General features: G+C 47.4%; 11 protein-coding genes across 11 annotated transcripts; 6 read left to right on the top strand and 5 right to left on the bottom strand.

Annotated features, from left to right (window-relative positions):
• Positions 1–651: 651 nt before the first annotated feature.
• Positions 652–1,397, bottom strand: PEX2_058020 (BTB/POZ domain-containing protein; the record flags this gene model as incomplete). Its single annotated transcript, XM_016743076.1, has 2 exons — positions 652–1,164; positions 1,224–1,397. The coding sequence occupies 2 exons, from the start codon at positions 1,395–1,397 to the stop codon at positions 652–654; spliced, it is 687 nt and encodes a 228-aa protein (XP_016595798.1).
• A 1,718-nt stretch (positions 1,398–3,115) lies between these two features.
• Positions 3,116–4,912, top strand: PEX2_058010 (uncharacterized protein; the record flags this gene model as incomplete). The annotated part of the gene is made up of 4 exons (XM_016743075.1): positions 3,116–3,287; positions 3,350–4,599; positions 4,656–4,748; positions 4,814–4,912. 4 exons carry the CDS (start codon positions 3,116–3,118, stop codon positions 4,910–4,912), a joined length of 1,614 nt encoding a protein of 537 aa, XP_016595797.1.
• A 381-nt stretch (positions 4,913–5,293) lies between these two features.
• PEX2_058000 (uncharacterized protein) lies at positions 5,294–6,013 on the bottom strand (the record flags this gene model as incomplete). The annotated part of the gene is made up of 1 exon (XM_016743074.1): positions 5,294–6,013. The coding sequence occupies one exon, from the start codon at positions 6,011–6,013 to the stop codon at positions 5,294–5,296; it is 720 nt and encodes a 239-aa protein (XP_016595796.1).
• Positions 6,014–7,003: 990 nt separating this feature from the next.
• Positions 7,004–8,290, top strand: PEX2_057990 (HNH endonuclease signature motif containing protein; the record flags this gene model as incomplete). Its single annotated transcript, XM_016743073.1, has 1 exon — positions 7,004–8,290. The coding sequence occupies one exon, from the start codon at positions 7,004–7,006 to the stop codon at positions 8,288–8,290; it is 1,287 nt and encodes a 428-aa protein (XP_016595795.1).
• A 109-nt stretch (positions 8,291–8,399) lies between these two features.
• On the bottom strand, positions 8,400–9,543 carry PEX2_057980 (uncharacterized protein; the record flags this gene model as incomplete). Its single annotated transcript, XM_016743072.1, has 3 exons — positions 8,400–8,639; positions 8,888–9,265; positions 9,355–9,543. 3 exons carry the CDS (start codon positions 9,541–9,543, stop codon positions 8,400–8,402), a joined length of 807 nt encoding a protein of 268 aa, XP_016595794.1.
• Positions 9,544–10,394: 851 nt separating this feature from the next.
• On the top strand, positions 10,395–11,055 carry PEX2_057970 (E2 SUMO-conjugating protein UBC9; the record flags this gene model as incomplete). Its single annotated transcript, XM_016743071.1, has 2 exons — positions 10,395–10,686; positions 10,802–11,055. The coding sequence occupies 2 exons, from the start codon at positions 10,395–10,397 to the stop codon at positions 11,053–11,055; spliced, it is 546 nt and encodes a 181-aa protein (XP_016595793.1).
• Positions 11,056–12,644: 1,589 nt separating this feature from the next.
• Positions 12,645–14,904, top strand: PEX2_057960 (asparagine synthetase B; the record flags this gene model as incomplete). The annotated part of the gene is made up of 9 exons (XM_016743070.1): positions 12,645–12,670; positions 12,746–12,796; positions 12,859–12,914; positions 12,989–13,015; positions 13,074–13,109; positions 13,172–13,320; positions 13,380–14,638; positions 14,699–14,803; positions 14,862–14,904. The coding sequence occupies 9 exons, from the start codon at positions 12,645–12,647 to the stop codon at positions 14,902–14,904; spliced, it is 1,752 nt and encodes a 583-aa protein (XP_016595792.1).
• A 360-nt stretch (positions 14,905–15,264) lies between these two features.
• PEX2_057950 (porin) lies at positions 15,265–16,539 on the top strand (the record flags this gene model as incomplete). Its single annotated transcript, XM_016743069.1, has 5 exons — positions 15,265–15,312; positions 15,371–15,404; positions 15,460–15,548; positions 15,615–16,313; positions 16,390–16,539. The coding sequence occupies 5 exons, from the start codon at positions 15,265–15,267 to the stop codon at positions 16,537–16,539; spliced, it is 1,020 nt and encodes a 339-aa protein (XP_016595791.1).
• A 341-nt stretch (positions 16,540–16,880) lies between these two features.
• PEX2_057940 (uncharacterized protein) lies at positions 16,881–17,582 on the bottom strand (the record flags this gene model as incomplete). The annotated part of the gene is made up of 1 exon (XM_016743068.1): positions 16,881–17,582. One exon carries the CDS (start codon positions 17,580–17,582, stop codon positions 16,881–16,883), a length of 702 nt encoding a protein of 233 aa, XP_016595790.1.
• Positions 17,583–21,622: 4,040 nt separating this feature from the next.
• PEX2_057930 (ankyrin repeat domain-containing protein) lies at positions 21,623–22,894 on the bottom strand (the record flags this gene model as incomplete). The annotated part of the gene is made up of 1 exon (XM_016743067.1): positions 21,623–22,894. One exon carries the CDS (start codon positions 22,892–22,894, stop codon positions 21,623–21,625), a length of 1,272 nt encoding a protein of 423 aa, XP_016595789.1.
• Positions 22,895–23,485: 591 nt separating this feature from the next.
• Positions 23,486–25,171, top strand: PEX2_057920 (methionine aminopeptidase 2; the record flags this gene model as incomplete). The annotated part of the gene is made up of 7 exons (XM_016743066.1): positions 23,486–23,525; positions 23,582–23,689; positions 23,788–24,389; positions 24,441–24,704; positions 24,757–24,918; positions 24,970–25,056; positions 25,115–25,171. 7 exons carry the CDS (start codon positions 23,486–23,488, stop codon positions 25,169–25,171), a joined length of 1,320 nt encoding a protein of 439 aa, XP_016595788.1.
• Positions 25,172–25,195: the final 24 nt, after the last annotated feature.

Genomic DNA, 25,195 nt, shown 5'->3' with positions numbered 1-25,195 from the left:
TTTGCAGATCAATATTTAGCGAGTAAATTTTGGCTACTGCATTCTGAAAACATACCAGGTCTCGGGATAGATGACAGTCTCTCTCCAGACTTTAAGGCTCTGACATGTGAAACAGCTTTCACATGTCTTCACATGCTCACTGCATCTTAGCTGAAAGATTACTGTGCCTCAAAGCATGGCCTTTTTTTCCTTTCTTGTTGCTTTTTAAACTTGTCTACCATCTTCCTGGATTTTGCATGTCTTTTCTGTATATACATCACCTGTTCTACATGCTCACCGATTCTCGTGAATACACATACTTGAACAAAGAAATAGCTCTCTTATTTTACTTTGAAAGATAAAGGACACATTGCAATTGAAACTACCTAATAGGAAATGGCAGATAAGAACTTAACTCGACTATTGCAAAGCCTCTGGTATGAATCGCACGAGACCTCCAGAGCACCGTACCTATTTGGGTTCTACATCCTTTGTATCAGTGTTGTATCCGAATTTCGGTGGTTGTAACTTTGGTATATTTTGAAAGTAGCGAGAATGCTTTCGAAAATGGCAGATTGATGTCAACCTTCATGTTGAGCCTGACCGTTGTCACAGCAGAAAAAGTCCATGTGAGGAAACTTTTCCGTCTCCATGGTCGCATTGAAGATTACTTCATATCCTTGTCAATGGGCAGTCTTGGGATTTTTTCTCTACGACTCTCGCAATAATGAGAGATGCGAGTTCACCGTGATCTCGGATAATATCCAGGATCTCCTTGTTGCAGCTAAGTTCATAGAAGTTGCCCGAAATGACGTCCACGAGTACATTGAGAAGACTGGAGTCATGAGGAAGCATTGATACCATGATTTGGAGAACAATTCTCGGGAACGATGATGACATGTAGTATCTTTCGAGCCACGCAGAAAGCTTGTACAAAGCAAACTCCTTGAGAAGAAAGATGCCAAATTTGTCGGCCGCAAGGTAGACAGAGAGGTTGTTGCAAGCACTGGCAGCCCTTCTGTGTTCAAGCCCGCTTAATAGGTTCTCATAGTTGCCTGAAATGTTGCATTTTGGCTCTCCCTCTTGGTCATTACCATCGTAAGTCTGCTGGTAGAGGAAGCAGAGGACTCGTCTGATGGTCTCCGGGTCGTCCTCAGGTAGGTTGAAGGTCCTGCTGATGGATTCCTTGAAAAGAACATGCGAGCAAGTAAAATTACCTAGACATCGGGTACTGAGCATCTTACCTGAAAGTTATGTTTAAGGGCGGCATCGAAAAAGTGAGACTGTGTGCAGATGATGGAGCAATGGGCCTTGAAAGTCACGTCCTGGCAGACAATGGTCACATCCGAGAAACGATCCTCCATAAGAATACCACCTAGTGCCTGGCAAAACAAGGAGGAGTTCCTAGCTGATGCCATATTGAAACATAAGAGAGATGCGGTTGAGGAGAGACAAATGGGAAGAGAGGTACTTGAGTAGGAATTGGGAGAACAAAACAACGAGAAAGTTCAGGCATTTGAATTAGCAACTTAGTCTGTATGTGTGCTCTAGTTTTGTGTGAAAGTCAACATGAGTCGATCTGTATTGCTTCAAATCTAGTTGAAGCAATGTTCGCATAGAGACCATAATTGTAGCCATGTAAAAAATGACACGATAACTATATTAAATAGTTTGAATGGAAAACACAACTTATATGCTAGGTTAAAGCGGTGGCCTTTGAATTCCAGTCTTCCACTTGATGCTGTTATGTGTTGTATAAAATGTATCCCAGGCTGATAGTAGATAGAGGAGTGGATGTGCAAACATATGGGGCAACCACGTGACACACTATTTAAATTTGCCGCAATTATTTTTTTCCCTCTTTTCTTCAACTTCTCCCTTCACAAGTTTTTCTTTGACAACCCTCAATCTGTACTTGTTTCTCAAGTGTTTAATGCCAGCACTTAAGGATCAACCAGATGTTGATTTTGATCAGGTTTACTTACTAACCTGACTTGCATCAAACCAATAATGCCATTGGCTTTGTGCGCATTTCATCTATTGCAAAGGCATTTAGATGTGCCTGGATAGTTTCATACCACCCCCTGTTTACTTTCACAATGCACTTTGCAATTCCTTTGGCCAAAGCACACATTTTTCCTTCACTATTCGCATGATGAACAATTTCAAGATTGAACTGGGTTGTCAATACACTTAGACTCCCGGTGCATGATCATTCATACACTGAAAATTCTGATTGAATATGAAGATGCAGATGTTACTTCCAGTTGATTCTGCTTTATTTTCACCTATCTAGCAACAAAGGACCTCAATGAACAAAGATTTCCACATACTGGTATCACAAATTCTTTATCAAACACTGTTGTAGTGGATTAATTCTATATCATACATATACAAAAGCGCCCTTTCAACATACATATGTACATTTATGTAGGCGCACATCAAGTTCGTCCCTTCCCAGCATTCTGCGCTCGACTCTCATCAAGTGCTTGTTGAACCCAGGACTCGTCTTTTCTCTCCAATGGCGTAGATCGCTGAAGAGAGCCAGACCCGGGAGCTTGGGTTTGGGCATCTCGCCGCGCAGTGCGGATAGAGCTAAAACAGTATGAACAAAGGATCACAGCCATTGTAAAAGCTGCAATAGGGGCATTGAGAGACTAGATCAAGATCAGTACTGGAGAACCCATTTGATATGTAAACAGACAGAAAATTGGAGAGTTTGGCTAAGAAATTAAGTGGGCTGATAGGGTTTAGGTTGGGCATTGTAATGCAATGTACATACCCCTTTTGGCTTGCCTAGTGCTTTGGGGGGTTCTCTTTGTTGGGCCATCGCGTCAACGGGTAGTTGTATCTGATTTTTGATGTAGGTAGGCTTGAGCTGTCCTTAGCCTCACTTTTGCCAGCCGAACTTGTTTAAAAAGAGGCGGAAATTCCTCAAAATAGACACAATAGAGCAAAATTGAGAAAATTGAAAGGAAACAAAAACCCCTCCATATGCGAAAGATGTAATGATGGAGGCGGAGAGTTGAGCGGAGTTAGGCAGAGTGCTGATAAAGGTAGCCTTATCGCGTTTAATCGGTGCCGACGTTCTCAGGCCGTCGACACACCCGTGGACTCTCTTACCGCCGCGATAGTCATGGCTTCTGATCCCACCCCTCCGAAAGGGGGCATGTCACTGTATGCCAACTTACTTAATGCTTCTGCAGATACGCCTGGCAGCATCTCCCGTGCCCCTGTTGTCTTTAAACAGCCGGAGACTGAACCTCAACCCGATGACGCGGCGGCTAAGAAGCAACAACTGAATCCTGGTATCTACGCTTGACTTGTTGAATAAATAGAGCGTCACATGCTGAAATTTTTTTCCCCACAGCTTCTCTTCGGTTCCAACCCCCCAAAAGGCCACAGCTTTCAGCGCAGAAGCCAAAACCGAAACATACTTTACCCAAGGCAGTGCCACAACCGCAGCCCTCAGCTAATCCTTCGGTACCGACAAAGAACACTTTGGCTGATTGGACCGCTGTGGAAGATGATGATTATGAGTATGCCCGCGAGAAGCGACAGCGCGGTGGAAGAAAGAAGCGCAAGAAGAACTTTGAAACACATGCTGTCCAGAACTGGGAAGACATCTACGACCCTTCTCGACCTACCAATTTCGCGGAATACCGTAATAGTGACGAGACGATCGGAGAAATCCGCGAGTGGAAGGATGCTTTGTATGCGCATGTCAAAAAGCGCTCACCGAGCAGATATTCTGATAGCGAGGATGATCGGCCAAAGAAGCGTATGTTCGGGTCTTTTACGATTAGTGAGGATGTCCAGACTAAAATAAAACCACCAGGACAATTTGCGCCTCCGAGTAACTTTGCGCCGCCGCCAAATCTTAATGATGTGCCACCGCCAGCTTCTATCCCCAATGACCCATCCGGTGACGATGCATTTGCTCGCCGTGCAGCATTAGGACAACGCTTCGACAACGGTTCCATTGCCGTTCAGACCCAACTTCCAACCTCACCTCCGTCTCGCACTGAACATCCCACCCGAATTCCCGACGATCCGACTGGCGAAGACGCATATATGCGCCGCTTCCAGAGAGCCGAGAACCCATCATCGGGACAAGTCATACCGCCTCCTCCACCACCACGCCCCCTTGACACCTTCCAACCTAGCTCCGCAACAATCTCCCGTGCTCCAGTTCGATACGCTCTTCCGCCACCCCCAGAAGACATCCCAGCCTCCAAAGCCGAATTCGAAGCTGTATTGGCCCAAAAACCGGCGGATGTCAAAGCAGCCTTCGGATCACGAATGCTTACCAAGTGGGGCTGGGAAGAGGGATCTGGACTTGGCGCTACTGGTTCTGGTATAGTGAAACCGCTGCAAGTCAAGCTTGAGAAGCGAAAGAAGCGACCGGACTCAGAGGGTGGTGGTTTTGTCACACCTGCTGGACGAGGCAAGATCATTGGAAGCAACAAGAAGGGTGAATATGAAACCAGCAAGTTTGGTCCTATGAGCGAAGTGGTCAAACTACAGGGCATGCTAGACGGTATGGACCTGGATGTTGAGATGGAGAGGGGTGAAAATGGTGGGTTGATGCAGGAGATTGGACAGGAGTGTGGCGACAAGGTACGTTACCTTTCCTTAATGGGCTTGGGGCTTTCACTAACTTGGAGGGCTCGTAGTATGGACCCGTGGAGCGAGTGTTCATCGCTCGTGATGTCGGAACCCCAGTCCCGGTCTTTATCAAATTTAACCATCCCTTGTCTGGTCTACGGGTAAGCTTTTTGAGATCTACATCTTGATTCAAATGTGAGTTTGTGCATTACTGACTATTCCATAGGCTGTGAACGCGCTCGAAGGCCGGGTTTTCAATGGCAACACAATCGTTGCACGATTTTATGACCTCGAGAAGTTCAACCAGGAGATTTACACGGAATAATTGCTCGTGTTCATTCCCTTTTATGTACGCTATGACACACATTTCTTAATTTGTGCATTCTCGACTATTGCACATACAATAGGCCGTGAATGTGGCTGATGGCCAAGTACTCGATGGCAACAAAATCATAGCACAGTTTTCTTCGACTGAGGAGTTTGAGCGGGGGTCTTACATAACGAATTGCTTATGTTCATACCCTTTTGTGTACTTAACTATGTTAATGATAATGTTCGATTCATTTGATGTCGATTGTCGCTCTACCTCAAAACAAAACAAAACAAAACGCAGACTATGGAGTATCTCAACATTAATCATCCAGACTCTTATGAAATCTCAAAAACTCCAATCAAAGTCTTCCATCCCACCACTCTCATCATCAACCTATTGCTCCGACACCTTCTTAACGGGAAGGGGAATCCAGGAACGCCAAGTCCGACGGTCTTCCTTCGCCTTAGAAGTGCCGAGCAAGGACTCTGTATCCGACATATCGTCATCAGTGATAAACGCCCGATATGCAGGAGTCTGCTGGTTGCGCACCAACCTAGTAGGAAGCGGAATCCAAGAGCGCCAGCGCCGGCGCATCTGCGGCCGAGGTTCCTGCGAAGGCTCGTAGACATACTCTTCATCATCTGCGTAATCATCAGTATAACCAACCAAAGCGACAGAAGATACGTGAATCGACGCTTGTTGCACTACGCTCGGCATACGTGCTGGACCCTTGTGGAAGGATGCACGGGTCTCCCGGTTCTCAACCCGGTCAGCGAAAGACCCAGGAGACTGGGAGACCCACGTTTCCATATCAAGTTCCTCAGCGTCACTGTCATCGATAGTCCAGCCATCTTCGTTGCTATATCGAAATGCATCGTTTAGTGCAGCCAAAAGGTCTTCTCTGCGCCATTCGCGGAAGACAGACTGGCGCAAGACCAGCTGCTCAAGCTTGCATTCCAGACATTTTCCTATAAGCGAGAAATATAATGTACTGTGCTGCTCTTCGGTGCACTCGTTGTTCGTTATGTAGACTTTGTGGCATGCGATTTGGTAGCTTGCATCCTGGTCTTGGTGCTGGCACAGGGCATAGTACCAGATAATTGAATGACACATGATGACAGATGATAGTATGTAGTTTTGGGTTATCTTTTGTAAATATTGCTGATTAGAGTTTGCCGGAGGGTTGGTCAATGTGGATGGGATGAGTATGTGAGATGAAATGGGTAGATCTTCCTTTATACTCCTCAGACCGGAGTCGGCAGATGCCGACAAAGTTTTGTTATTAGGCAAAGCCTTTGTCGAGGATTGATCCGGGGTTCGAATAAAGAAACATTTCCGCCTTGGATCCCTTCTTTGCAAAGACTTGGGATAGCTATTGTCCATGATAGAAGGCATTATAGACCCTCTTTGTTACCTTGGAGAACATTTGAATGTCTTTGTTTCATGATTTTGTAGGTAAAGATCAGAAGTGGAATGTTCCTAGCTAGTGACAGTGACTCAAAAAATTGCATTTGAAGTTGTAATGGGAATGGATACTTGTATCAGGTAGGGTTGACCTGAAGTCCATAGCGTGCTGCTCTAAATGAATGCCCCGATGGATAGCATCAACCAAATAGCTGTCTATACCTTTAACTGATTGTATTCTGATCAAGATCACTCAAATCTAGATATAAATATTAAGTGCGATAAACCATATCACTATATCGAGGCGAGATATATACTCCCCTAAATCAGGATTAGCCACCTACCATTTCCCGCCTACTTTACTTGCTACTATCAAATAGCCTAGAATAGAATAACGAAGAAATGTGAGTAAATCGGGTTGTCCATGGTGAGAACTTAAATACATACATGCACATAACTGTATGTAGGTGTGCTAGCGACTTGGAAGAAGCGTATGCCTGGTGAATAAGCTTCCACGGGTCCATGGGTTTACGGGTGGCAGCTGATCTCAATTGGATAATAATGACGGGATCTACTCCATCTTTGGTTTAGTTCCAGCACCTTCCCAAAGTTAGATGTACTAGTCAATGTAAAAACAATTATCGTGTTCATTCTTTAGCCATCCATCCATCCACCAAGCCCTCTTATACACTCATCAAAATGGCTTCGCACGCACCAGTTGAAGACCCCTGCGACTCCATAGAGTCACCCCAAGCCTCCGACTCTGAGTCTACGATCAAGGCGTTAAAGAAAAGAAAAGTGGAGGTTGAGCGCGACATTCTTTATGCCCGCAAAGAATGGAAAACTTTAGGTCTGTTTGACCAGAACTACTGGTCTCAAGCCGTAGAGGTCGAGAGGTTGTCAGTACAACGAGAGATTATAGATCGCAAGATCTCGCAAGGCAGCTTCTCTGGTGAAGAGATCTACTGGAAGGCGACAGAGGAGGCTAAAAGCATACTCGAAAGGATCAATGCCCATAGACAGGCTGAGAAGATTTGCGACGCCAGAGCCACAAGGCTTGGTGAAGACAAACCGCAAAGGACGCTAAGAGCCTCATTCATGCGGTTGTTTACCACATCCAAAATGGGTATAAACATCTCCTGGACTGGTGCTGGCAAGCGCAAAAGAAGTGATCAGAGTGAGTGGAAGCGCACGATGATTGATGCATACAATGCGAAGCACCCGGATCAAAACTGGCTGTGGTGCCCAATAACACACCAATGGAGAGCATCCCATAGTGTGGTTGCTGCACATTTATTTGGCTATATGCATGGACAAGCAACCATGGATGCCATTTTTGGGAAAGGAAGAGGCATCTTTTCTCCGCGTAATGGCCTCCTGGTCAGTCTTGAGTTCGAGCGCTACTTCGACAGCGGGAAGATAGTCATTGTCCCAGACATTGGAGAAGACGCCGGGATCTCAGAGATGCTGAATTGGCTGAATCGCAAACCAAGAGAGTTTAAGATCAAGATCTTGGACCAGGATTGGAATCACCTCGACAACATGGTTGACGACAAGTCCGGATTGACCTATAGAAACCTTGATAATCGCTCTCTGAAGTTTATATCAGACTTTCGACCCGCTGCCAGATATCTTTATTTTCACTATTGCGTGCAAGTTCTCAGAAGGGCATGGCAATACACCAAAGATACGGATAAGACTGAGGCAGCCAAGGACCATGCGGTGAACGTTTTACATGGCACAAATGGCAAATTGTTCTGGGGGACCCCTGGCCGCTATCTTCCTCGGAATATGCTGCTAGCTTTGGTGGAAGAGCTAGGCCATGAGTACGAACCACTTCTGAAGGGTGCAGCGTCAAGTACGTCTGCTGATTCTGATATGTTGCTTGAATTAGCTGCAAACCAAACGAAGGCGCGGCGAAAGTCACTATCAGAGGACCTTTTTCGCGACGAGGATCCAGACATTGATGACATTGATGATGAGTAGTTTGAATTGCTCTTTTTTCTTTCTTTCTTTCTTGTTTTTTAATTGACGGATCAGGAGTACTTTTGAACCCTGAGTCCTATAAGTCTTTGTACACTATCTAAATGGTCCGTTAATGAGACCCGGATTTCAAAATTTTTTGATACACTGCCTTTAGGCCATTTGGGATCTCAATCGGAGCGGTAAGATTCCTAAGATCATATTCTCCCCCCTGCCCAACAGCCTCGAGCGCCAGATAGCCGGGTGCATATAATTCGACATCCTCTTCCCACTGCTTGCGATAGTCCACACCTGGAGGAGTCATACCACCTACTGATTCTAGAAGATCAAGAATTGTAGGTCCATATCCAATCTGTTTATGTAATCTGCGTTAGCCGTAGATATACCGAGGAACGGGAAGATAGCTCACGGTGTGTTCTGATAGGCACGACCGCCTGAACGCTCTTTTGCTTCTAGCACGCCAACCCTTCCATTCACGAAAAGGTCTTAGGAAAGAGGAAACATATTAAAAGGACGGATCAAGGTTGAGTGCCTGATATCTCCATTCAAAGCAAATTCAACCAACGTCAAACGGGCTGTTTTTAACCCTTCCTCATCTACTATCATGAAATGCCTCGTATTTTCCTCATACAGAACACTCCCCATCTTAGTAAGGTAGATATCGCCAAAACAAGCACTTTCAAGATAATACCAGGGAAGGAAATCCGGCACAGAGTGGGTGTTAGGAGTGGCAGGGTTGGGAACAGCCATATTGGGGATAGGGTTCATGATAGGTAGGCAATGTCCTGCTTCGTAATCGTAACGATAAAAGAGAATCGCGAGCTTAACCCACCGGGCCTTGTTTAAAGGATCTTCAACAGGTGCCATACAGATGGCATGGTTCGGCTCACAAGGCATGAATGCATAAACCCGCTCTAATGCCTCGCGAGGATAAGAAGGAAACTGATTTCCCTCGCTTATAGCACGATTGTGATATGACTGACGTACAATTAGTTAGGGAATATTCAAGATTGTCCGGAGAGTAATACGTCACGGAATTCCTGAGAAGCAGAAGCCCATTGTTGTACCAAGGCGCGGCGTTGGCGCAATTCGTATTCTTTATCTGCATCAAGGTCGCTTGGTCGTGGAAGCCAGCTTTCTCGGACAAAAATTAGCCACCCTTTCACCTGTTCTTCAATCTCATCACGAGACACGTCGGTTGCGTGACGTTTGATTTCTCGAGGAATGCCGCCCGGCCAGTGAGATGGTGTCGCCATATGTTTCTGTATGTTGCAGGAGAAAGAGCACTTTCAAACAAGTACTCTAAACAGAAACGCCGAAAATCCCGGCTAGGGCGAACGGCTACGCCTGGAACGAGGCAGGGCCCAATCGTCCAAGCGGCCCACTTAGCGGGAAGGTGACCAAAATCCTTATAGTTCTGTAGCACTTGTCGAGGCCTACGCTGTACACCCTCAATCTTGTCTATGCAGCCCATGATACATAACAGGAGCTGTAATTAAGTGGCCGTTTCAATTTTTTGATTGACTGAGCTCGTATGAGTAACAATAGTTTATAATAATCAAGTCGCTAAGTGCAAGTGTATAGCCCTGCATGCCTAGTACTGCCCTCATTATTGGGACCACCAGACAAAATGGATAAATATATAGTCACTTGAATTACAGTGAAAATGAACACTCCACAGAGCCAGTTGTAATTGCTATTTATGCCTAACCATAGCAGTGAGGCTTCTTGGGAGGTTCCTGGACAAGGCCGGGCCAGTCCCCTGTATGTATTACATAAGCAAACTCATTGTTCGCGTGGGGAGGTCAATTGCTATCACCTCCCCGGCTTTGACGATTGCCACCTTTAAAATCTTCCACTCATCACCTCACCTCTTTCTCCCTCTCTCAATACCCATAACTCAACAACTTATCGTGCTCTGCACCTTATTTGAAACCAAGTTGCATCTTTCTGCTGCTTGATCTTCTTTCACCGCGAGTTAACCTATTTCAGCTACTTGCCCGCTGAACACCACCCAGGATGTCGTTGTGCCAGAACCGTCTCCAAGAAGAGCGGTAAGCATATTTCCTATCCAGCGGATTCCGCGATTCTGCGCATTACTTGCGCCATGCCCTTGCCCCGTACTAACTTCGATGGATTCCCTAGAAAGCAATGGCGTCGCGACCACCCATTTGGCTTTGTCGCAAAGCCGAAACGTGCCCCGCAGGGTGGCCTAGACCTGAAGAACTGGGAATGTGCTATTCCAGGGAAGGCTAACACCCTCTGGGAAGGCGGACTTTTCAAAATCGACTTGATTTTCCCCGATGGTGAGCAGCGCAATACATTCCTGACCACTGAAGATCATTATACTAATCTAGATACTTTCACGCTTCTAGAATATCCTACGAAGCCTCCCAAATGTACGTATCTCTTGTGCAATATACTCCTGTGCCAGCTCGCCGGAAGAGAGCTTCTGCTGGGAGCTATCACTATGATATTTTGTGACAACAAAATACTAATACAAGAACCCTTTAGGTAAATTCACACCGGCACTTTTCCACCCTAATGTTTACCCTTCCGGAACGGTTTGCCTGTCCATTTTGAATGAAGAGGAGGGTTGGCGACCTGCCATTACTATTAAGCAGCTCTTGCTTGGCATCCAAGATCTCCTGGATGACCCAAACCCCGAGTCACCTGCGCAGGCTGAGGCCTACAACCTCTTCAAGAAGGACCGTCCCCAATACGAACGCAGGGTCCGCATGGTTGTCAAGGAAAACCAGCCAAACTAGGAAACCAGCCCAACCAGGCTTTTAAGTTACCCAAGCGTAAACAGCGATGACGCTGCATGGGTCATTTACTTTTTTTCTTCTCTTTCAGCATGGGACACCGGGGAGATTGAGGGAAGATTATGCATTTATTGTTTAATGAAGGGAGCAAGTTTTGCTTTTCTATCGCGAGCATGGCGTTTCTACATATCCCAATGGATGGCGTTTTCTGGGATTAGGGTCATTCAGAAACAATGATACCACATACATGCTCCTTTTTGGGATGCTTAGGCTTGCCATGTATTGAGTACAGGATGACTCTCGCAGAAGAAATTCGATATCGTACTCCAGGGCTCATTTGCTTCTCTGCATGGGTAAAATCACCTGGGCAGCCAACCCAACATCCATGCATCTCTGCGCTGATAGGATGAGCCTATAGTGGGTGTGTTGCAAAGCTGCATTAACTTGCATCTTCAATTATCCAGACACCAATGTATTTACTTGATGAACCAAACCCAAATTGGTAAATCTTTCTTCATTTGAAATCTCAAAATTATAGGATCGTGTGCTAAACACTGTGTCATCTACCAATTCAGCTAGAGCTATGCAGTCTAAGTATCACCATCGACTACATAGTTATATTCGATCTTGGGACCTCCCGAGGTCGGGACAATCTAGACTTAGAAAAGCGGAACTCGGCATGCATCATGTCAGCATTGAATGTAAAAAACTGAAGATGGCATGATCCCATTCTGTTTCCGAGACCCAAAATAAGAAGCCAGAAGAGATATATGAGTCACTTATACTGATATAATTCTAATAGGTCTCACATAGATCGTCATGGTCTTAATAATATCGAAATAGGTGCGATATCGCCTTTAGTGACTCCGTACTTTCTCCCTAGAGCCGACTTTCCTAGCCGTCTTCATAAAGGAAAACTATTTCCTCCGTAGAGATTTCATATTGATGGTAGGGAAGCCATACGAGGAATATGTTTTTCCCGAATGTGACTACGGACTCGTTTTAATGGTCTCCAACCGTGCTTTTAGAAGCAATAGATAGACATGCTTGTGGTGAAGCAAGCCAGTGATCAACACAGTAGGGTACTGATATTCTTGGCTACACATCCCACATTTAATATTTATTATGAGTTCCCTTAGACGGAAAGGAAAGTACACTTTGTCAAGGAGAGGCTTGGCTAGGGCTATAGTTCATGGTGGGGGGGATTATTATCACGTGACATTGGATCAACTCACTCTTCAGGGATCCCCTGTCAGACTGAGATAGACTATAATAGTACGGAGTAGTATGACCCGACAAAAGGAACCCGCTAATATAGTCACAAATCTAACCACAGTAGGAAAATCCTTAACCTGTACTCCGTAGAGCGTAATTGGGCCAATTGTCCAGGGGCTGTTATCTCTTATCGGTGACTCAAAGACTTGGCCGACATCGCCCCTCGCCCCGCCGGGAGGGCACCGGGGCAAATTTGAAAAAAATCGCCGTTCTATGGTTCCCCATATAACCGGACGATTAGCCAATTCTACTCCGTACCCTTCTTCTCTCTCTCCCAATTGATCTTCATCTCTAACCACACTTCTCAATTGCCCATCATGTGTGGAATTTTCGCGTGCCACCAGTGCGTCATGTCCTGCCCTAACTCCCCGCGTCTGGTGGGATACCAATTTGCGGAATACTAAGTCGAGTCCTATAGTCATCCCGATGTGCAAAAGTTCAAGCCTACCGCTTTGCGCATGGCCAAGGCGTGAGTATCCCCATTCCCTTTTCAATTGCTGCAATCTGCAATCTGCAATTCGCAATCTATAGAATTCTCACTGATTTGTATCCTGATCATAGTGTGCGCCATCGCGGTCCCGATTGGAGTGAGTCACAGCCCGAGTTACAACATTGCGCGGTATATGTGGGGATCATAGGGTTAACAAAAGTTCTCCAACAGGTGGAAACTTCTGTGCCCAGAGCACTAGTGAGTTAAAACGCAATTACTTCGGTGTCGGCGTGGTATGCTAATGCGTGATTCATAGTCTTGGCGCACGAGCGTCTGAGCATTGTCGGTGTTGGTATGATACCCTTTTGAACGATCAACAGTCTGAAGATCTATTCATTAACAATATCGTTTTAGACTCCGGTGCCCAGCCCCTCGTCAACGATGATAGCACCCTCGCCCTCGCCGTCAACGGTGAGATCTACAACCACCGCCTCATTCGCAAGAACCTTCACCACAAGTACAACTTCAAGACGCACTCTGATTGCGAAGTTATCATCCCCTTGGTACGTCAGGCCAGATATAACAGAATCGGAGCTAGAGTCGAAATGCTGATATATACTAGTATGAGGAGTACGGCCTTGATGCCCCCAAGCACCTCGATGGCATGTTCTCTTGGGTTCTTTGGGATAAGAAGCAGGACCGCGTTGTTGCTGCTCGTGACCCCATTGGTATCACCAGCTTCTACCTTGGCCGGTCCTCGTCGACTCCCGGCGCCGTCTACTTTGCCTCTGAGCTCAAGTGCCTGCACCCCGTCTGTGACGACATCATTGCCTTCCCCCCCGGCCACATTTATGATTCCAAGACCGACACTCTGACCCGCTACTTCGAGCCCAAGTGGTGGGACCCCACCAACGTCCCATCGACCCCTGTTGACTACAAGGTGATCCGCCACAGCCTCGAGAAGGCCGTCCGTAAGCGTCTGATGGCTGAGGTGCCCTACGGTGTTCTGCTGTCTGGTGGTCTGGACTCCAGCTTGGTCGCGTCTATCGCCCAGCGTGAGACCCTCCGTATGGCCGAAGCTGCCCGCAACGCGCCCCAGAATGTGAACGCGGACGGTGAGTTGGTTGGCATTGACGATGACAACGAGCTGTCGACCGTCACCACCTTCCAGCAGCTGCACTCATTCTCCATCGGTCTCCCCGGTGCCCCCGATACTGCCGCTGCCATTGAGGTTGCTAAGTTCCTCGGCACCAAGCACCACCCCTTCACCTTCACTGTTGAGGACGGTCTCGATGCCCTCTCCGACGTGATCTACCACCTCGAGACCTACGACGTGACCACCATCCGTGCCTCTACTCCCATGTACCTGCTCTCCCGCAAGATCAAGGCTATGGGTGTCAAGATGGTTCTGAGTGGTGAGGGTTCCGACGAGATCTTCGGTGGTTACCTCTACTTCCACGCTGCTCCCAACAAGGAGGAGCTCCACAAGGAGACCGTCCGCCGTGTCAAGAACTTGCACTTGGCTGACTGCCTCCGTGCTAACAAGTCCACCTCCGCATGGGGCCTTGAGGCCCGTGTTCCTTTCCTCGACAAGGAATTCCTTGAGACCTGCATGGGTGTCGATCCCCAAGACAAGATGATCACCCCCGAGCGTATCGAGAAGCACATGCTGCGCAAGGCCTTCGACACCACCGACGAGCCCGGGACCGCTGCCTACTTGCCCGACAAGATCCTCTGGCGCCAGAAGGAGCAGTTCAGCGATGGCGTTGGCTACAGCTGGATTGACGGCCTGAAGGATGAGGCCGAGCGCCAGGTCACCGATGAGATGATGAAGAACCCTAAGCCCGAGTGGGGTACTGATGTTCCCGACACCAAGGAGGCGTATGTTTCCCACTTTCTTTTCCATTTTATAGTATTGTTGAAAACTAACATGGGGTATAGATACTGGTACCGTACCATGTTCGATGAGCACTTCCCTCCCTACTGTGCCGGCACTGTCGAGCGCTGGACCCCTACCTGGTCCAAGCAGAGCGATCCCAGTGGAAGGTGAGCTATTGTTTTCTTATTCCCTATTTGATTCATTTTCTCTAACCATTATTTGCAGAGCCATCGCCATCCACAACCAGAAGTATGACAAGTCGGAGTAAAAAGTCTGAGAGAGCATATAAACAAAAAGGATGTGAACTTTTCTGATTTAGCATTTTCTTTGGGGATATAGTACCGGATTAGATTGTATATATACCCTTTTGGTATATAGTCGGTATAATGTTATGATCTCAATATTTTTCTTATGTATTTTTTCTTAAACACGTGACCTGCCCTGGCCTAACATTACCGGCGGGCTTTCCCGGCAGCCGGGCAACCGCCAATCACCGCCCTCCCACTAACCCGTGCTAAGCCCCTAGGTTCCCCCAACATCATCACAACTCTTCTTTCCTCCTCTCTCCTCATCTCTTCATAGAACCACTTCTTCCTCCTCCATCTCTAATTAGACTATTCTCGTCAAGATGTCTGCCCCCGCTGCTTTCTCCGATATCGCCAAGGCGACCAACGATGTACGCACAACTGTTGGGAACAAAACTCAGAACCTTGGCTAATACTTCATTCCGATAGCTCCTGAACAAGGATTTCTACCACGGCGCTGCCGGTTTGTTTATCCACTCCATTGATTCAAGATTTAAAAGCTGATCAAAAGCTTTTAGCCAACCTTGAGGTTAAGTCCAAGGCCCCCAACGGTGTCACCTTCACCGTTAAGGGCAAGTCTGCTCACGAGGGCCCCATTGCTGGTCAGGTTCGTTACGATATAATCTCCAATCCGTTACGTAACCCCGCAAATTGCTAACTGGTGCGCCTATAGCTCGAGGCCAAATACGTTGATGCGCCCACTGGTAAAGGCCCCCTCCACAAAAAACCACCCGATCCCGGCGCGCACAAAGCCCGTCCAATGCCATTGATGTTCGGATGCGGCATTCCAATAGCGCGCCGGGTGAACTTCTTTATTTTTTCGGATGCAAAGGTGCACAGGATTAGGCTAATATGCTCACTCCGACCAGGCCTCACCCTCACCCAGGCTTGGACCACCGCCAACGCTCTCGACACCAAGCTCGAGCTCGACAACAACATCGCCAAGGGCCTCAAGGCTGAGATCCTGACCCAGTACCAGCCCGCTAAGCAGTCCAAGGGTGCCAAGCTCAACCTGTACTTCAAGCAGCCCAACCTGAACGCCCGTGCCTTCTTCGATCTCCTCAACGGCCCCTCCGCCAACTTCGACGCCGTTCTCGGCCACGAGGGCTTCCTCGTCGGTGCTGAGGGTGGTTACGACGTCAACAAGGCCGCCATCACCAAGTACTCCGCCGCCGTCGGTTACAGCGTTGCTCAGTACTCCGCTGCCATCACCGCCAGCAACAACCTGTCCCTCTTCTCCGCCAGCTACTACCACCGCGTCAACGCTCAGGTTGAGGCCGGTGCTAAGGCTTCTTGGGACTCCACCTCCGGCAACGCTGTCGGCCTCGAGGTCGCCAGCAAGTACCGCCTGGACCCCTCTTCCTTCGCCAAGGTTCGTTTCACGCAATTAAAATGTTTATATAGCCCTTGTGAATCACGACTAATCGCGCAATTTTCTCGCAATATAGGCTAAGATCAACGACCGTGGTATTGCCGCTCTGGCTTACAACGTCCTGCTCCGCCCTGGTGTCACCCTCGGCCTCGGTGCCTCCTTCGATACCCAGAACCTGAACCAGGCTGCCCACAAGGTCGGCGCCAGCTTCACCTTCGAGGCTTAAACGTCTGGATCTTAGCCTTCCAGGAACCTGACAGATGGCCTACCATCTTTTGGGAAGATTTTTGTAAACTTCAGTTATTAGTTCACTTGTCTTGCTGATTCACCAGAACGATGATTATGGCGGGGGTTTCCAAGATAATAACCATGTGTGTGTCGTAGATCTTTCTGCTCCGTCACCCTTTGTATATCAAATCCAACTGTTTCCTTTGTTGATCAATCCGATCGATTCACACAATCTAGAGCACCACAAGGTGTCCTTGTAGCTATGCAAGAGTAGGAGTACATCAGCCAGCAATGTACTTGAACTATGTATATATCAAGAAACTATATGTGATAACTCCGTTAAGAAGACAATGCCTGCTTCCTCGTCTTCCTCCCATCAACAACCTTAGGAACCGACCGCCAGAAATCCACGACAACAACCATAACAATCAAACACCCGGAACAAAGAAAGAATCTTGAAACCGTCTGATCAACTCCAGGCTCACGACCAACCCGATCCTCATCAATCCTCCTAGTCCCCCTCCTCTCTCTCCTCCTCCTATCCTCCGCCTCCTGGGTCCGGAAATGACCCCGAGCATTAAAATGATTCAGAGGATTCCGATGAATAAACCCCTCCCAATCCTCCGGATCAGCATGTTTAGTCCCAGCTCCAGCGCCAGCGCCAGCGCCAGCCCCGAACTCCGATCCCATCCCAGCACTACCACTACCACTACCATTAGGCGCCCATCCCTGCGCCTGTCTCCCCGTAGCACCATACCCGCCTTGCTCGTAGAAACTAGGTGGTGGACCATGGAATGCAGAGCGCCGCTTGCTCAGCCCGCTCGCGGGCCGCGAGCCGGCGTAGCTGCTGTGGCTGCCCATCGGGTGTTGGTGGCTGTGGCTTTGGCCTGGTGAGGCGTGCTGCGCGACATGGAAGCCGTGGTCGCGGTCGTAGACTGCGCGCTTTGAGACGTTGCCTAGGACGTTGTAGGCGGCGGAAATGCGGGCGAAGCGTTGGCTTGCGTCTGGGTCTGTGCGGTTGCGGTCTGGGTGGTGGCGCATTGAGAGCGCGTAGAATTGTCTAGAGGTTGTGTAAGTATTGGAAATATATATGTAATGTGGGATCGGATATGGAGGGGTTGAGGGGTGGGGGAGGGATGTTGGGTGTGAGTGTGAGTGTACTTCTTTATCTCCGCTGCTGATGCGGTTATGGGAACGTCGAGGATTTCATAGAAGTTTAGTTCGCGGGCTCGGGCTGGGTTGCTAGTTGAGAAAAAGGATATGCTTGGTCTTGTAAACTGCTGTGGTTGTTGTCGGTGTGGGTGTAATTGTGGTCGAGGGGTTTGGGTTAAGATGCTCCGGTAGGTTGAAGGGGAGGGAGAGAGGGCCGCGCGTGGAAATAGGAGGATTGCTTTTACTCGAGATGGAGGCATTGTGGTGTGTTTAGAGGGCGTGACATCGAAATAAATAGAGGAAGAAGAGCCTGGGAAGGAGGTGGGGGGAGGGGTGGAAGAGGAAGAGAGAGAGGGAGGGAGAAGCGGAAGAAGATCGGAGGTGAAGATCGGAGTGGCGTCACTGCGGTTCGAGGTCGATCGACTCTACAAGTCTACCTCGTTATCGCTATTGATTATTGGCAGATTCTATAGTGTAGTATAAGTCTATTTGGCCTTTCTTGTCCCTCGAATACAACATTTATCATCACTTACACCCAGACCCAGGCACGTGGGCAGTTACAATTCCCATAGGCATTCTCTAGCTGATGATCAGATTAGATAAGAGATCCTAGGTTATGCCATTTCGGGCATCAACCTTCCGGTGGACTGATCCAATGAGAACACTCCTTGGCTAGCTTGAGATACCCAAGGATCCACATATTGCGAGATTATGATTTCTTTCCTTCCAGAGGTTGCGGATGCTCGTCATGAGCTTGCACTCGGTGATATACATCTCATTGCAGCTAGTGGAATTGTTGATGAGAGAGTGTGTGCTGCGGCATTGGCTCTTGGAGTCTCGGGGTTGGTTATGGGGACTCGATGTCTCAGGGATAATGTGTATGAGTAGTACGAAAGTGGGATTGATATGAAAGAGACTCGGGCTTGGTTCGCTGGTGCCCTCGATGGTCCAGATGATGAGTGTTGATGTCAAGGATATGTGAAATATACCTCAAGCGCTTAGGTAGTCATGATGAAGTCAACAAATATATGGCGTAGCCCGACAATGTACACTAACTCTATCGAGTAGGTGCCTGGGATTTCTCTTCAAAGCAATGATAGTGCCTCAACCCCTTGCTTATCCTTAGGTCTCATACTCGCGTCGAATTTCCAACAGCGCTTACAAGCGCTGGGTGAGAAAACCCCAACATGTCAAGAGTCTCTGTCTTGAAACAGTCCCTAAATTGAGGCACCTATTGATGAAATTGCATTATCACGGCTGTGAGCAATTTCTTACTCTCAAAAATCCGGTTGCACCAAAATAGTTTCAACTTGAGCGCTTGAAAGAATCCCACTCAAAACGATATCCCCACATTTCAACTCTGAATCTGAGCTGAAACTGAGATGAAGCTGACGCTCCCCTTTGGTAGTATATAATTTGAAATAGCTGGGGACTTTGTGCCTGTATCTATGTCTTTGTACTCGCTAGTACCCATAAATAGACAATGAAACACTCTTTCATATATAGTGTTATTGTTATATCCTTTGAGACTAAATTTGATCTCCAGATCAAAGAGCTACGCACGAAGAACCAGACGCCGACTTGAAACACTCGCTTTATTCAACGTAAAACACGATACAAAGCAGATCTCCGGAGAGTGTATATATTCCCTCATGCCCCGTCACTGAAATTGAGATCCTAATAACCGCCTGGTATTCAAATCAAACAGCTCAACCTAAAGCGATAGACTGATTTGGTTCATTTTTTGGTCCCTAAAACACGCATCCCCTTTCTCAACAATCGAACAACATCGAAATGACGACTCTTTCAGAACTTCCTAATGAGATGCTACTGGAGATTTCCAGCCACCTCGACTATCCAGACCTCAATGCATTCACACGGGCCAGCCGCCACTTCCATGCTTTGTCAAACAGGGGTCTTTACAGAGCTATCGCTAAAGACTCACCTGGGAAAGCCATAGCATGGACAGCCGAAAAAGGGAAGGAAATTAGTGCGCGGAAACTGTTGCAGATGTGCGGCTCAAAGATATTAGACGACCTCGTCTCCAAAGGCCAAGAACCAATAGTGATCGCTGCATTGAATGGACACACCAATCTTGTCGAATTATTTCTACCCCACTGCATTCAGCACAACACCGGAAAAGAAGGAGATTTATTCAAAAGAGCGCTTACTGTCGCGATCCCAGAAGAGCATGTTGCAGTAGTCAAACTGCTTCTTGAACACAAGGCCGATTTCAAACCCCAACACAATGACAGACATGCTGCGATTCCCTTATGCAAAGCGGTCGAAATGGGACATGTATCAATTGTCAGGCTTTTCCTTGAACACAATTACTGCAACCTCGATACATGCGACCTGGATGGCATGACGCCTCTTGCCCTAGCTGCCGCTACTAAATCATCATCTGAAAATCTGGAAATTGCCCAACTCTTGGTAGAGGCTGGTACAGATTTATATACAGATGACAGTCTGTTACTCAAAGCTGCAAAATCGGACAACCTACCCGTTATGAAGCTCCTTTTATCAAACAACTTTTGTTGGCGGCGATTGGAATGGTCCGAAGTCTTACGTGAATTCTCTCGACCGAGACGGAAGAACCATGAGATCGGATCATTACTACTAAGCTGGATTGATGTGGATCACGTTTTGAAGATCAATAATACTCAACGTTGCTATCTCTTGAGGGGAGCGATTGCCAATCGTCTTGACGATCTGTTAGAAAAGATATTGAATGAGTCGGCTGTCCTAGATGAAGACCACAAAGCGAACCGAAAAGGAATTTATTTGTGTCCTTTGAGCTTGGCAGTCTGCTATGGCCGACCTAGGGCTGTCAAGCTCTTACTCGACCACGGCGCTGACCCTAGTGGCGACGGTGACTGTCGACCTGTACAGTTTGCTCTAGAAAAAGGAAAGGATGTAATGGCGAGGCTGCTATTTAGCAAAGGAGCAACATTTGATCCGGAAACGTGTCGTGGGTCAGCCGAATACCGTCAATTGATGAGGCTTCGTATAGCTCGAGTACAAAGGAAACCTATTAATTAAGACTTATAGGTATCCATGTGATATGGAAGTTGTATATAGTATCAAATTATAGATTTAATTCCTTAGTTTCCATATCCATTTCAGGTTATAGACTTCTTACTTTTTGTTCCGTCATAGTTTGACTTAGTAGCTAATGTGGGCTTTACACTTTTAGGTGACCTATTCAACATATTTATTTCTTCGATAGTAGTAGAGAATGCTTAAACAAAATCTCTGATGAAAATCTACATACATACCTGGGTACTAAATCCAACTACTCGTTAGAACGTGGGTAAACCTTGCGCCAATAATAAATCCAAAGGGTCTTTTGTATGGTCAAAGAAGGTCTCTCCTTGTCCCAACAAGCGCCACAAGAAGCGTCAAAAGGGGCCATCGATGCTAATATATGAGCCTTGATTGTACTGATCGGAAGGTTTTGGTCAATATATTCTAACAGCATCTTGACCACACGGATATCATTTTTCCATGCGCTCCCGGCCACGGTCAAGGCGGACTTCCCATTTCTGTTCACAAAGAGAGGATCGGCCCCTTTCTCCAATAGAAGCTTTGTTGCTAGTACATCGCAGTCGGTACATTTGCCATCGAATAGTTGTAGTTTGAATCTATCTTCGTATGTGTTTCCCTTGGCTATTCTCCCAACGAAAGATTCAACATTGATAACATTTCTTCCAGCTACTCCCAAGATTGTGCAGGGCAAAGGCGTGTGTCCGCAAGAGCCAGTTAGCTGTTTGAGCTGTGCCCCCCGTTCTAGCAAAAGATCAACCGCAGCTTCTGCGGTGTTTCGATATTTCGCTTGAGCCACAAGACCGAGGAGTGTGCAACCTCTAGTTTCATCGGAGTCAAATAATAGGCCGAGTGTGCCATGGTCTAAGCACCGCACATCTAGACTAACCCGCATCCAAAAATATCCTCAATATAGGCACATTAGCTAGCAGAGCAGCACATGCGAATGCGCGGGAATGTCCAACGTAGCTCGGTTGTAGTTGTACTCCACGTTCGAGGAGTAATCTGAAGACGGTTTCACCTCCTAAGACTGCAAGCTGGATTGACAGACCATCATCTGAGAACGCAATATCTTTAATTGATGGAATAGAAGTCCCAAAAAGTATTTTAAGGATTTCCACTTTGCCCAGATAAAGTGCTCTTTTAAAAAGATCGTTCCCATGTTCTGACGCAAATACGACATCAAAGCCCTTTTTAATAAGGTACTTTACGACATCATCACGGCCCCGGTTAAGCGCGAGAATCATTGAAGGAGGGCAATCATCGGGGTCCCAGTTTCCATCTGTGTCTTTTTCTATAATTATTGCGGGATAAGTCACGGCGTGATCAAGAGATCTGCCCAGTCCAAGCAAAAACTCTATGTTTCGGATATCACCAGACGCAACAGCGAGACTCATAATATCTTTATGACCAAAGATACAAGTCCAGTTCGCGAAGATAGACGGCTCCGCTAATAGTAATCTCTCCATCAGATCCTCGAAGCCGCCAGCTATAGCGCCACATATGAGCTTACATCGTGCACCTTGGCTGAATTTGATTGTGTGGTTTAAATCAACCCTCTTCAAGAGGAGAGACGCCATTCTCTTGTGCTGTCCGGATATCTCATCAACCATGTTCAGGATGACTTCAGTATCAAAAGCAATGCCCTGTTCGAAAATGTAATTGACGAACGGCTCATTGCCAGTTTTCAAGCCAAGTGAAAATGGAGAATTGAATTCTCTATTCACGGGGTCAGCTCCGGAATCAACTAAAAGACGAACAATTTCCATAGTCGTGCTCGTAGCAGGAGCTGCGGCAACATGATGCAAAGGGGCCTCCCCAGACAGGCACGTAGCATTGGAATCACAACCTCCTGCAAGCAGAAGCTTGATGATGGGAATGTGCCTCTTCATGACCGCCAAGGATAATAATAGGTTGCACCACTCCTTTTTCCGGGGTGGTTCCACACATCGGTCGATAAATCCACTTCCAATTAAGAGACTGACAACTGAAGTGTGACCTTCTAGCACTGCGGCTGTCAATGGGTTTACGAAGGAGATAAGGGAATCAAGATCAGGGTGGGATTGGAAGCTATCCTCGTTGATCGCTGGAGTTGGGTCTCTTCCATGGTCGAGGAACATTCGGACAACACCAACATGACCATACTTTGTAGCCATTGTCATAGGATCATCCCGCTAGGTATACCAGCCGCAGGACAACGAATATTTTCCCGGGGACAAATCATTAAACCACGCACCTGCGTCTAGCAGCTTGCGAACACATAATTCCTTCCCGTTCGCGGCGGCCCACGCCAGAGGTTGAAGAGACTGCTCCGTCTTGAGAAGTTCGTCGACTCTGTCTTTTAACAATGTATACAAAAGAGGATGACACTGATAGAGGGAGCCGAGATCAAAAACAAATTCTAGATACGAAAAGACCTCTAGTAGCAGTTCAACGGGGACTTGAAGTAGCGACATCTTAATAGTAGACGATAATAGACAATGTGGATGAGAGGTGTTGGATAACTTCTGCTCTGTATGATAGTAAGTATGATAGTAAAAGCCTGCGTTGAAGTCTACATATGACTCATGTATAAACTTCAAGGTTGTCATTATGAGGGCAACTTGTCGTAGTGCATGTAAACAACAGGTCTTTTGCCAAGAAAATCTCCAAGAAATCGCCTTATCTTATCAGCAAAATTCTTTCCCCAACATCCGACATTCCCCTCTTTTGCCTTTGAACATACCACTTGTTTAGCCACATTCAATATGGCAGCTCAGACTACGGAGAAGTTGGATCAGTTGGACCGTAAGATTCCCAAATTCCCTGTTTGCTTTTTCCATGGGTGACTGATCAGATTCCAGTGGACGTCCAAGCCGCCCCCACGGCAGATCAGGTTCCCGCTGAGGCGGGGGAGGACTCAGACGACGCCCAAGAAGGCGAAGGTGCCGCAGAGGCTGGAGCTGCTGGAGGTAAGTTTTTGAGGCTTATTTTCGTGACTGCGCCTCCGGAACCCCACCCCACCCCACACAAGCCGGCCGGATTGAACTAACAGCGGGGTCAACTCTAGCCGACAAAAAGAAGAAGAAGAAGAAGCCCAAGAAGAAGAGCAAGAAGAAGGGTGGTGCCAAGGTTCAGAGCGAGCCACCGCGTGTCCCCGTGTCTAACCTCTTCCCCAACGGCCAATACCCCGAGGGCGAGATCGTCGAATACCTAAACGACAATGCCTACCGTACCACCAACGAAGAGAAACGATACCTCGATCGTATGAACAATGACTTCCTGCAAGAGTACCGTCAAGGTGCGGAGGTTCACCGTCAAGTTCGCCAGTATGCGCAGAAGAACATCAAGCCCGGCCAGACTTTAACTGAGATCGCGGAGGGTATCGAAGATTCAGTGCGCGCTCTGACAGGGCACTCAGGTCTGGAGGAAGGTGATAACATCAAGGGTGGTATGGGCTTCCCTTGCGGTTTGAGCATCAACCACTGCGCTGCGCATTATACTCCGAACGCGGGCAACAAGATGGTCCTGAACCAAGGAGACGTGATGAAGGTCGACTTCGGCGCGCACCTTAATGGCCGCATTGTGGACAGTGCTTTCACCATGACTTTTGACCCAGTATACGACCCTCTTCTTGCCGCTGTCAAGGACGCCACCAACACCGGTATCCGGGTAAGTTTTCCTGCTAATTTTTTGTTTCAAGCAGAGCTGACGGGGCTCTAGGAAGCGGGAATTGATGTCCGTATGAGTGATATTGGTGCCGCCATTCAAGAAGCTATGGAGAGTTATGAAGTTGAACTCAATGGCACAATGCACCCCGTCAAGTGTATCCGCAACTTGAACGGTCACAACATTGACCAGCACGTCATTCACGGTGGCAAGAGTGTGCCTATTGTCAAGAGCAGCGACCAGACTAAGATGGAAGAGGGTGAAGTTTTTGCCATTGAGACATTCGGTAGTACCGGTAAAGGTTACGTGCGAGAGGAAGTAAGTTTACTGTATTTACTGGGCCGAGAAACCAAAGCTAACATAGCCCCAGATGGAAACTTCGCACTACGCTCTCGCCTCCGACGCTCCTAACGTTCCCCTACGTCTTTCCTCTGCCAAGAACTTGTTGAATCTGATCAACAAGAACTTTGGCACTCTTCCCTTCTGTCGCCGGTACATTGACCGCCTTGGCCAGGACAAGTACCTTTTGGGCGTAAGTTAACGACGAAGTCCATATATGAGACATTGAAGCTAACAAAGATAGTTGAACAACTTGGTTTCTTCTGGAATTGTGCAGGATTACCCTCCCCTTTGCGATATCAAGGGCTCATACACTGCCCAATATGAACATGTATGTTTCTATTTTGGGAATCTCTCCACTTGGACTGTTTACTGACTTGTTTTTTTAGACAATTGTGTTGCGCCCGAATGTGAAGGAGGTTATTAGTCGCGGCGACGACTACTGATGTATTTCATAGACATTCATAAAT

This window comes from Penicillium expansum, assembly GCF_000769745.1.
Source record: "Penicillium expansum strain MD-8 chromosome Unknown contig190, whole genome shotgun sequence".
Lineage (NCBI taxonomy): Eukaryota > Fungi > Ascomycota > Eurotiomycetes > Eurotiales > Aspergillaceae > Penicillium > Penicillium expansum.
Note: the sequence above shows the minus strand (reverse complement) of the source record. Positions and strands in the feature narration are given on the sequence as shown.